The 12153-nt window shown below is 41.2% G+C and overlaps 2 protein-coding genes across 4 annotated transcripts; one reads left to right on the forward strand and one right to left on the reverse strand.

The window, feature by feature from the left end:
* The first annotated feature begins 1041 nt into the window (after window positions 1–1041).
* On the forward strand, window positions 1042–10128 carry LOC311131574 (histone acetyltransferase KAT7-like). 3 transcript variants are annotated; one of them, XM_084164635.1, is made up of 14 exons: window positions 1042–1375; window positions 1784–1934; window positions 2137–2385; window positions 2540–2622; window positions 2753–2833; window positions 2948–3046; window positions 3361–3471; window positions 3620–3811; window positions 4707–4796; window positions 5517–5657; window positions 5783–5876; window positions 6221–6367; window positions 7010–7116; window positions 9576–10128. In XM_084164635.1, the coding sequence occupies exons 1-14, from the start codon at window positions 1364–1366 to the stop codon at window positions 9675–9677; spliced, it is 1659 nt and encodes a 552-aa protein (XP_084020761.1). In that variant the 5' UTR covers window positions 1042–1363; the 3' UTR covers window positions 9678–10128. The 3 variants fall into 3 exon arrangements, with proteins under 3 accessions (XP_084020761.1, XP_084020760.1, XP_084020762.1); XM_084164634.1 differs by having other exon boundaries at window positions 1042–1242; XM_084164636.1 differs by having other exon boundaries at window positions 1057–1253.
* A 91-nt stretch (window positions 10129–10219) lies between these two features.
* Window positions 10220–11705, reverse strand: LOC311131592 (uncharacterized protein; the record flags this gene model as incomplete). The annotated part of the gene is made up of 6 exons (XM_084164660.1): window positions 10220–10337; window positions 10504–10578; window positions 10865–10918; window positions 11090–11125; window positions 11296–11404; window positions 11592–11705. The coding sequence occupies 6 exons, from the start codon at window positions 11703–11705 to the stop codon at window positions 10300–10302; spliced, it is 426 nt and encodes a 141-aa protein (XP_084020786.1). The 3' UTR covers window positions 10220–10299.
* Between the last annotated feature and the right edge of the window lie 448 nt (window positions 11706–12153).

Raw genomic sequence — 12153 nt, forward strand, 5'->3', positions numbered from 1 at the left:
GCATTCAACTGAAATGTGTCTTCCGCATTTAACCCAACACCTCTGAATCATAGAGGTGCGGGGGGCTGCCTTAATCGACATTCACGTCATCGGCACCCGGGGAACAGTGGGTTAATTGCCTTGCTTGTACATCTGCATTGCTTGCTGTTTGGGGTTTTAGGCTGGGTTTCTGTATCGCACTTTGTGACATCTGCTGATGTAAAAAGGCTTTATAAATACATTTGATTGATTGATTGATTAAATGAGTTGAAAATAAGACTGGCGTGCCACCTATACAGCGCCACCCAGTGGAGACAGTCCCACATGTGACATTACACAGAAACACAGAGGTTCCAAACGGTGCTATAAACTCATGGCAGGATTAAACAGATGGGTATTCAGATAAGATTTACTTGGGTCCCAGCCCATGTGGGGGTGGAGGGGAACGAGGCAGTAGATCAACAGGCTAAACAAGCACTTAGTAGTGGGGATGTTGATGTTGAAGTTTCAATGAACAAGGCAGAGGCAAAAATAATGATATATACAGTGATGGTGCAGAGATGGCAGGAGCAGTGGAATAGAGATAATAAGGGAAGGCATTTATTTCAAGTACAGAGGAATGTCGGGGAGGGGAGGACGGCAGGAAGGGACAGAAGAGGGGAGGCTATTTTTACAAGATTAAGGTGGGACACAGCCAGTTGAATTAGACATTAAATGTGATAGGAAAGCATCCAACAGGAAAGTGTGATTATTGTCAGGAAACACAGACTGTGGAGCATGTATTGCTACAGTGTGGGCAGTATCAGAGGGAAAGAGAGATGATGATATCTAGTATGAGGGAGAAGGGGATACAGGAAATTAGTTTAAAGAGTATATTGAGTAGAACGTAATTAGATATAGTCTAAAATATTTTGTTATATTTTTTAAGAGAAACGGGGCTGGCAAGTAGGATTTAGTTTCTCCGTGTCTATGGCACACATTCCAGTACAGTAGGTGGCGGTAATGTGCCATAACGTTGGATGCCAACCGCCGATAAACCCCACTGAAGAAGAAGAAGGTTCCAAACGGAAATGTGTTGTACCGAAAATGTGGCGCGAGACATAGCCAATGTTGTGTGTACATACAAATGTTTGAAGTAAAAACCTAATCTAAAACAGTTCCAGCCACTGCATTGATTATACATTTGGGGAACTGCGTTGCTTTATGAGACGGACGGCATAGGAACCGACGTTCCTCAAGGCAAATATGCCCCGTAGACGACAGGTACGAAAAATGTAGGTCGGAAGCTAACGTTACGTTAGCTAGCTGGATAAGCTAAATTGGCTAGCTATGCTGCTAGCATAAGGTTGCTAAAATGTTAGCTAGTTGTTAGCCAGCGGTCTCTATGTATTCGAAGGTATTTATCTTTCTTAACTAACTAACTAGCTAGCTAACTTAATGCATAACTATCTAGTTAGCTACTGCAGATAACGTAAGTTAGCTAGCTTAAAATGGCCTCTTTTTTAACGCTTGCAAGGTAGCTCGCTAGCTAATGCTACAATTGTGTTTTGCTTATGTTGCGTTCCCTATTTGGCTAACTAACGTTAACTGACTAGCTAGCTAGGTACCTAGTTAGGCTGTGTTTACATTCAGATTTATAGAGGGTAACTAGCTAGTTGTATATGTCATTCATGAGAAATTGATACATTTGAAGTAGCTAACGTTAGCAACAATTATATAGCTAGAGACATCATGAAAAGTAAATAGTTAGCTAGCTAGTAATCTTCTAGTTACCTGGCTAACGTTAGCCCTATAATTCTCTCAGAGTGTGCATTTGGGGAGTGGCTCTGATGGGACTGAAGATTCAGACTCTTCTGCTGAGAGAGAACAGACGAACAGCTCAGAGAGTGATGGAAACATGCCCAAGAGAACACGCCTCACAAGAGCATCTCTACGCCTCAGCCAAAGCTCACAAGGTAAAGAAAACCATGGGATGGATGCTTTAGCTGTGAATCAAAACCTACATTGCAACTGTAGTAGTTAGGCTAGCGAACAACGAGTCAATCACCTGTGTATGAGACCTTGTGAGGGCTGCCAATTGCTAGAAGATTCCATTATTGTATCCTACGTTGTCAGTGTAGCTGAGTGTTGTGCCGTTTCTCCCACATGCCAATGTAGACACACCAGATGTGAAGCGAGTCGGCGACCATGATGAGTCTCCGCCGTTGACGCCCACAGGCAACGCCCCATCATCTGAGTCCGAGCTGGACATCTCCAGCCCCAACGCCTCCCACGACGAGAACGTGGCCAAGGACCCCGCCCTCAGAGACTCAGACAAGGACCTCTCCCACCGGCCCAAGCGCCGCCGCTGCCACGAGACCTACAATTTTAACATGAAGTGTCCCACGCCAGGATGCAACTCACTGGGTAAGACAATTTACCTTTGGTTAGTGGCACTACTGCTATTTTAGTGGCTGCTCAACAAGACTTGTAATGATTCTTGTTATTATTCTTATTATGAAATATCTCTGGTCAATTAAATTAATTATATGTAAACTCATTGCTCTCTTGTTTCTTGCAGGACATCTAACAGGGAAACACGAACGCCATTTTGCGGTTTCAGGATGCCCTCTTTACCATAACCTCTCTGCTGACGAATGCAAGGTAAATATGTCATAAAAATATTTGGCATTGCTTATGTGCTTATTGAGGTACATTAACTTAATTGTGTCGTACAATCAGAGCTACAGAGAATCAAATGCCCAATACGTTTATTCATCCTTTTTATTGATAGGTGAAAGCAACTACTCGCGAGAAACACGAAGAAGAAACAAAGGTGCAGGAGGAAAGCAACAGACACGCCACACGACATCAGGTAAAATGAATTAAATTAATATTGAGTACTTTTTAAGGTGATTAATTTTATCATGTAAAAAATAAATGTACAAAAATAGTTAAAATCACAATGAATTCCTGTTGTGTTCACCAGACACCCACATCAAAACAGACAAGATACAAAGAGCAGGTGACAGAGATGAGGAAGGGGAGGAACTCTGGGCTACCCAAGGAGCAGAAGGAGAAATACACGGTGAGACACAGCACAGATCTCCCCATTCAAATGACTAGAGTGAGAATCATGTTTGCTATGGGGATCCTCTGGTCTCTTGGCCCTCCCCCCCTACAGGAGGGCAGCTCCCGCTCAGCCCAGTCAAAGCTCTTCTCTGTCCTTGCACCGCAATGGTGGAACAAGCTTCCCCCTAATGTCAGGACAGCGGAGTCCCTGCCCATCTTCCGAAAACATCTGAAAACCTACCTCTTTAAAGAGTATCTTGAATAAATCCCATTTATTGACACAATCAGCAATCCGTCACCCAGCCGTTTTTCTTTCCATCTCGTCTACAGGAGCATCGACAGAGCCACGGCAACACCAGAGAACCTCTTCTGGAGAACATCACTAGTGACTATGACCTGGAGCTTTTCAGAAAAGCCCAGGCACGCGCATCTGAAGATCTGGTAAGACAAAAACCTCAGTGCACCTTCCTCCTTCATGCATAATAAACCAATAGTGATCTAGATTGTATTGTAGATAAGATGTTCTTGGTAGTTTAGAAGAATTTCATATTTCTCCTCTCTCGTTTCGCGCTTATTGAAAACGCCACAGGAGAAGCTGCGGATCCAGGGCCAGATCACAGAGGGCAGCAACATGATCAAGACCATCCTTTTCGGCCGCTACGAGCTGGACACGTGGTACCACTCGCCCTACCCTGAGGAGTATGCCCGCCTGGGACGTCTCTACGTCTGCGAGTTCTGCCTCAAGTACATGAAGAGCCAGACCATTCTGAGACGACACATGGTAAGATTTACAGTGCCTTCAGAAAGTATTCATACCCCTTGACTTTTTCCCCCAAAAAATTGTTACAGCCTGAATTCAAAATAGATTCAATATATTTTTTTCTCTCACCCGTCTACACACAATACCCCATAATGACAAAGTGAAAACATGTTTTTAAAAAATGTATTGAAAATAAAATACAGAAATATCTCATTTACGTAGGTATTCACACCCCTTTGCTATGCCACCCCAAATTGAGCTCCAGTGCATCCAATTTACTTTGATCATCCTTGAGCTGTCGCTACAACTTTATTGGAGTCCACCTGTGGCCAATTCAGTTGTTTGGTCATGATTTGGAAAGAAACACACCTGTCTATATAAGGTCCCACAGTTGACAGTGCATGTCAGAGCAGAAACTGTACCATGAAGTCCAAAGAACTGTCCGTAGATCTCCGAGATAGAATTGTGATGAGATATGTACTGTATCTGGGGAAGGGTATAAAACTATTTATAGTTTCAAAAGTGATTTCCCAAATTATTTGTTTATCCAACTGTTTGATTATTGTATAAGGATCGAGTTAGACAAAATGCTGGCTGTACAATTAAGCTTGCTAGCTAAATGAAAACTTAAGCTGCGTCCATGTTGCTTTGAGTAACTACACACTTAAGCCTTGAACAGACCACCAAGACTATCTGCCGCAGTACTTGGCACCTCTGCCCAGAATGTCAGTCAACTTTTTTTGTGTACACGTAGCACAGTCAGCACAGTCAGCCTGGTCATCATTTTCCTACATCACTCCTGTATACATCAATGTTTTAAATAATAAATAAAAAAAAGACTGTAAATATCAGAGTAGGCCTTTAATTGGGTTTGAGTGAGCAAATCAATAGTGTTGTCTCCCTGTGTGTTTGTTAGGCCAAGTGTGTGTGGAAGCATCCACCAGGAGATGAGGTCTACAGAAAGGGAGCCATATCTGTCTTTGAGGTGGACGGCAAGAAGAACAAGGTGAGGGCCCTATATGCTTTAGTTGTTCCCGAGTGGTGCAGTGGTCTAAGGCACTGCATCGCAGTGCTAGCTGTGCCACTAGAGATCCTGGTTCGAATCCAGGCTCTGTCGTAGCCGGCCGCGACCGGGAGACCCATGGGGCGGCGCACAATTGGCCCAGCGTCGTCCAGGGTATGGGAGGGAATGGCCGGCAGGGATGTAGCTCAGTTGGTAGAGCATGGCGTTTGCAACGCCAGGGTTGTGGGTTCGAAAATAATGTATGCACTCACTAACTGTAAGTCGCTCTGGATAAGAGCGTCTGCTAAATGACGTAAATGTAAAATGTAAATGTGTTAAACTTGGACTCGTACACAAAGAATGCTGTTTTCCTGTCTCCTTTTTATTTTTCAAAATAGGTATATTGGCTCAGGTCTAAAGAGCAAATAAATAATCATGGTTGAATTATTACCTTTCGTTTTGTCATGTCTCACATTTCTTCAGGGACCCTAACCCCAGGGGTGCCTTGCACTCCTATAAAACAAGCTACATATAATATAAATAGATGGTTTAGGATAGGTGCGGTGAAATGTGTTGTTTTACAGGGTCAGCCATCGTAGTACGGCACCCCTGGAGCAAATTAGGGTTAAGTGCTTTGCTTAGGACATATCTACTTGCCGCCCCTACATTGTCCCTGGCAAGGTCTTTGGGGAATTTTAATTGGTGGGTGGTTTCCTTTTCCAGATCTACTGCCAGAACCTGTGTCTACTCGCCAAGCTCTTCCTGGATCACAAGACGCTGTACTACGACGTGGAACCCTTTCTGTTCTACGTTATGACTGAGGCAGACAACACAGGCTGCCATCTTGTGGGATACTTCTCTAAGGTATCCACCCACTATACTCCATTCACATTGATAGTGGATGCCTGTCTCCCATAACTTTTTGATACGGTTTATAATAGAGCTTTAGATTTAAAGATGAGACACAGACACATCCTCTGTTCTTTCAGGAGAAGAACTCTTTCCTCAACTACAACGTCTCCTGCATCCTGACAATGCCCCAATACATGAGGCAGGGCTTTGGGAAGATGCTGATTGACTTCAGTAAGTATAGGCTACCTCTGTTTTCTCCTTGTAACTACTGCCAGTTGGAATTTCCAGATGCAGAATATTTTGTTAAGCCCCCAGGAATGAAAACAAAGAGTCTTGCTGATTTTAAATACACAGACAACACCGAAAGTGCTGGTAAAAAAAATATGTCTGGCTTTAATGCCCTGAAAGCAAGTTCTTTATGTGTTGACATTACGTGGTTATTGCAGTAGAAACTACAGTTAATTTAGCTGTTTTGCTTTTCTCCACCAGGTCTCATTGCTATGTAAGTGCAGTCCATCTCATTGTTTATTAGAACTGCTACTGACCGCCCTGCCTGCCCTATCCCCTTTCTGTAGGTTACCTGCTGTCCAAGGTGGAGGAGAAGGTGGGCTCCCCAGAGAGGCCCCTCTCGGACCTGGGCCTCATCAGCTACCGTAGCTACTGGAAAGAAGTGCTGCTGCGTTACATGTACAACTTCCAGGGCAAGGAGATCTCCATCAAAGGTGACAAAGGATTTGACATAGAACTGATGACTGAATTTTTGCAAATATGTTTGGGTGCTTAACGCCACATTTTGAAACAATCTACAATTAGTTTGGGGTCGAAGTTGAGGTTTGAAAATGACGCTGGCAAATTATGTAGCTTGTTCAGGTCTCACACACACACCATACACAGACACTCACACATCATCTCCAAAGTGTTCCCTTTAAATTCCTACTATGGTTATGCATTTGCAATGTTTTCTGTTAGGAACCGTTTTAATTTGTGTCTGTCTATATATAGGCCAATTCTCCTCTCCGAACTAATTAGTCCCTAGGTGGAGCATCAAACTGCTTAACCAACATGCAGTAAACCTGGAAAGGCTACCCTTGATTTTGCACTGTATTTGTCATGTATTCGCTGTAGCTTGTGTGTATATAGCCCTATCAATCTGTTTTATGGTTTGTAAATGTTGATTATTTAATATTGTTAATTATTTAGCTTGTTCAGGTTAGCCTCAATTTCATTTGAACACTACCAAGCATTTGAATGATTAGGAATAGCATATGAAATGGTACTCTTGGCAGGATTCCGTATTTTTAATGAGTGTGTGAAGAGCTGTGTGTCGTACTTGTGTGTGTGTGTGTGTGTGTGTGTGTGTTCAGAGATCAGCCAGGAGACAGCTGTGAACCCAGTGGACATTGTCAGCACCCTGCAGTCCCTGCAGATGCTTAAGTACTGGAAGGGAAAGCACCTCGTCTTGAAGAGACAGGTAAGTGTGTGTCATGACGATATCAACATCGGTTAACCCTTTACACTCTGAGCCCATGGACGGGATCAAAATAGGATATTTAGTCACTGATAAGAGCTGAAATTGGTACGCAGTGGCTGTACAGTAGCATAGTATACATTACATCAGATCTCTGGTTCTCCGCTTTACGATGTATAGCTTTCAACTGACAGACGTTCTAAACGGGACTACCACCCGCTAGCTACAAGTGTGCTTGCTTCAGTTCCTCCAAAGGCACAGCCAGGAAAGCAAAAAAAAAAGCACCTAATAGTTGAATGCTCTACTCTGCCTGAGTCATAAAAGTGTATTGAAATTACTGTGCACACTTTGGAGAGCTGTGAGTGGCCACTGGAGACACCAGCGAGACCTTTCATTCAAACCCCTGTAATTTGATGTCTTATGTTGTATCTACCCCAGATTTTGCATGAATATTCTTATATTATTGAATTTATCCAGAGTTATAGTATTTCCAGATTTCGCTATCGAAAAAATGGCTGCAAAAAAGTACAGCGAAGGTCAAATGCACATAAAATCAGCAGCGTGATGTTTGAATTCGGTCCTGTCTCAGATTAACTGTTGTCCTCACCTTTGTTCACATAGTTTCCTCATCCTCTCCAAAGTGTTCCCTTTCAATTGCAACTGTGATTGGGGCCTATCTATATAGGCCAATTCCTCCGAGTGTAAAGGGTTAAGTAATGTGTTGTCCCCCATCACATGTACCCAACAGTGTGTGTGACATCACAATTCGGCCCAGTTTGTCAGTTAATACCCTCCTTTCATTTGACAAACTGCTCAACATGCACTAGACTAGGCACCTAAAACCTGGGAAGGAGGAGTTCTGTGAACATTTGAGCTATCTTTTGATTTTGCACTGTGTTTGTCATGTATTTGCTGTAGCTTGTGTGTATGTAGTGCTGTCTATCTGTTGTATGTGGTTGTCGGTTGTCATCTGCAGTGGGTATCATAAGTATTCACCCCCTTGGATTTCTTCACATTTTGTGTTACAAAGTGTGATTAAAATGGATTTAATTTTCATTTTTTGGTCAACGATCTACAAAACACTCATGTCAGTGGAATATATATATATATTTTTTTTTATTTATTTATGTGAAATAAAACATTAATATACTGTACTTTCAAGTATTCAACCCCCTGAGTCAATACATGTTAGAAACACCTTTGGCAGCGATTACAGCTGTGCATCTTCTTGGGTAAGTTTTTAAGAGCTTTGCGCACCTGGATTGTACAATATTTGCCTATTTTTCTTTTCAAAATTCTTCAAGCTCTATCAAAACTGTAACTTGGCCACTCAGGAACATTCACTGTCTGCATGGTAAGCAACTCTAGTATAGATTTTGCCTTGTGTTGTAGGTTTAGGTTATTGCCCTGCTGAAAGGTGAATTCCTCTCCCAGTGTCTGGTGTAAAGCAGACTGAAGCAGGTCCTCCTCTAGGATTTTGCCTATGCTTAGCTCCATCCCATTTCTTTTTATCCTGAAAAACTCCCCAGTCTTTGCCGATATCAAGCATACCCATACCATGATGCAGCCACCACCATGCTTGAAAATAAGGAGGCAGTTACTCAGTGATGTGTTGGATTGGCCCCAAACATAAGGCTTGGCATTTAGGCCAAAAAGTATATTCCTTTGCCATGTTTTTTTTTACAGTATTACTTTAGTGTATTGTTGCATACAGGATGCATGTTTTGGAATATGAATATTTGTATTCTATTTCTCTGTCATTATTGTGGAGTCACTACAATGTTGTTGATCCATCCTCAGTTTTCTCCTATCACAGCCATTGAACTCAGTAGCTGTTTTAAAATCACCAAAGGCCTCATGGTGACATCCCTGAGCAGTTTCCTTCCTGTCCTGTAGCTCAGTTCAGAAGGACGACTATCTTTGATGTGTCTGGGTGGTTTAATACATCATCCACAGCATAATTATTAATATGACCATGCTTAAACTGATATTCAATGTCTGATTCGTTATTGTTACCCATCTACCAATCACTGCCCTTCTTTGAGGCTTTTGAAAAACTCCCTGGTCTTTGTAGTTAAATCTGTGCTTTAAATTCAATACTTGACTAAGGGACCTTACACTTTTATGGGGTACAGAGGAAGGGGTAGTCATTCCAAAATCATTTCAACCCCTTGTAACTTATGTGATTTGTTAAGCCACATTTTACTCCTGAACTAATTTAGGCTTGCATAAAGAAAGGGGGTGAATACTTAAGCAATAACTATATTTTAGTGATTTAATTTTTATTATTTTGTTCAAATTTGTATAATAATCCAAGGGGGATGAATACTTATGAGACCCACTGTATGTCATGTCTGTAAATGTTGGTAATTTTATGTCGTCTTTGACTCGGTGCTCTTGAATCCGAGACAAATTCCTCTAAAAGGCCAATAAATGAATTGAACAGAACTCCCCCCTCACAGGACCTGATCGATGAGTGGAAAGCCAAGGAGACGAAAAGAGGCAGCAACAACAAAACCATCGACCCCAGCTCGCTAAAATGGACGCCGCCCAAAGGGACATAGACTATAGGCTCACAAGTGAGCCACTTAATAGACTCTACTTTCTTCTACCACACCTTCCGGGATAGGAGTCCTATCAATACCACAATGTTCTTCTATCCTTAAACCCACCCAGTAGCTGCCCCTTACTTGGTTTTTTTTGTCTGGAGGAACTCTCTTCCCCTGTTTTACATTTCGACTTGTATTTATATTTTAGTAATGTGTCACCATTCAATCGATTCTTGGCTGAAATATTGTTAAACAATGAAGGTTACAGAATTTGAGTTGGTGACTTGTTTTAAAAGATCCACTTAAAGATGAGCTATGAATGTAGTTACATCTCGTCTGAGCTCTGACACTAGTGGATCACATGATGAGTGTTTTGCTTCTTTGTCCACAAAAAGAAAGACACACCTCTGACATGCTGCAGCATTCCTGGCTATTTTATTTCATTCAACACAGTTGCGGTTGTTTGCAGAGACAAGTACATTTTTGGGGATAGAATATACAATCATCAGCATGAACTTTGATACCTTAGACATTTTCTTCTTACAAGTATGAGATACTGTTTCGTTTTGTATGGTAGTCATTTTTGAGTCGATATCAAAATTGTATAGGTCATGAAAACAAATATTTTTTTCTAGCTTTAGTAATACTGGAGTTGGTCCCATTCCTTTTGTGAATCTGCCAAATGAAGAAATAAAAATATGACATACCAGTTAAAATGTTTGGTTTGCATTTAGTCAACATGAATACAAGTTTACATGTATATTTTACTGTGCAAACTGTACATTACAATGTTACAAAGTGCTCTCAGGTTTTAACTATAACATCAATGTATACGACAGACCTGGTTGTGTGTCTGATCCCTCAGCAACATCGATCGCAGTGCTTGGAGCATCTGGAATGATCCTCGTGAACGATTCTGCAGCAACAAAATAGCATTTGGTTATGACACACGACTGCAATGGTTGATACCGGTTTTAGATTTTACTTATCTCTGCTGTGTTTTTGTCAACAAACAAAAAATGCCTTGAGATTTAATATAATATAAATCATGCTATTTAGCAGACACTTTTATCCAAAGCGATTTAGTCATCCGTGTATACATTTTACGTATGGGTGGTCCCGGGAATTGAACCCACACTGCAAGCGCCAAGCTCTACGAACTGAGCTACAGAGGATTTTATATGAAGTGTAATAATTCTTACCCCCACTTGGTGATCTTCTTCCCATAAGTCCAACAAACATATCCCCTTTATTTCCTGTTGAAGACAACACCAGGAAAGAGTCATTTAAAAGGAGATGCATTGTCGCTTTGTTGATATGATTTAGATACTGAATAATCTACAATATAGTATGTGGACCAGAGTGTACTGTATAGGCTACCACTATTCTAAAAAGTATTTTTCATTAGTCCAGTGTGCTATACTTACGTCTTCTATCCACTCTAATAGGCTGCTGCTGAACGTCTGTAATTAAAGGGACTTGATAAGCACTCCAAATATTTGCTTTTCTTGTCAATTAGATATAATATATACTGAACATACAGTACACAAACAATTTGTATTCTAGTCTACCTCAATCAAGATCCCTTTCAAGTCTTTCTTGTAATGGACAGGCAGAACGTTATAGTGCTTACCTGAGCGTTTGCCCATGAGCCCGTAGAACTGATGGGCTTTGGATCTCTTTATCATACTAGCCACTTGGCTGGCCAACCTCTCTTCCAGTGAGACCTCTCTTCCTTCATCCTGGGGAAAGGATTAAAGAGATTTATTTTTCAAAACATTTTTTTATTGATTTATTTGTCCAAGTGAAAAATACATTTTCAATTGTGACAATTATTGCTCCGTAATATTTTTTTTTGGGTTCAAATCATTAATATACAAATTATATAAACTCATATCTTGATAATAGAAATCTAAATGTTCCACTTACCTGCCAGTCTTTGGATACCCAGTGTTCCTTGTCAACACTAAACGACAATCCCTGACATGTAAACACCAGGGTATACAGGGTAACTATTACCAGCTGGAATTTCAAAATATCCATTGAATGTAATGATACCAGGCAAAACTATATTAAAATAAGCCTCTTTTTACTTCAGAAAGATATATTTTAAAGCAATAAAAACAGTTGGCTGTTGAGTGAGCTCAGAAAAGATCTGGTATCTTCTCAGATGGATAGAGGACTGAGTCTATTCCCTGTCGGTCTGATCCTGCACTGAATACAACGTCCATTTTATAATACAGTGCCCCATACAACTTCCAGTCCCCTCCCCTCTGAACGCCATCAAATCATCAAGCTCATAGTATTATTATGCAATTTTTAAGAAATATGACATTTTTCAGGCCGTGCAGAGAGATGAATGAAATAGGTTTTTGCATACCTATAGTATACAGGTACATCATTAAGTAAATGAAATAGGTGAGGTGAATGCAACAAGCTGTAGTCCAGTTTGAGCACTTGGGCTGATGATATATGCATAATGCCCAATATC

The sequence above is a fragment of the Coregonus lavaretus genome (assembly GCF_964263955.1).
Source record: "Coregonus lavaretus genome assembly, chromosome: 1".
Classification (NCBI taxonomy): domain Eukaryota; kingdom Metazoa; phylum Chordata; class Actinopteri; order Salmoniformes; family Salmonidae; genus Coregonus; species Coregonus lavaretus.

Coding starts and splice junctions, on each gene's coding strand:
- LOC311131574 (XM_084164634.1), top strand. Junction 4,797..5,516: donor TGGACGGCAAGAAGAACAAG/GTGAGGGCCCTA, acceptor TTCCTTTTCCAG/ATCTACTGCCAGAACCTGTG. Junction 5,658..5,782: donor TTGTGGGATACTTCTCTAAG/GTATCCACCCAC, acceptor CTGTTCTTTCAG/GAGAAGAACTCTTTCCTCAA.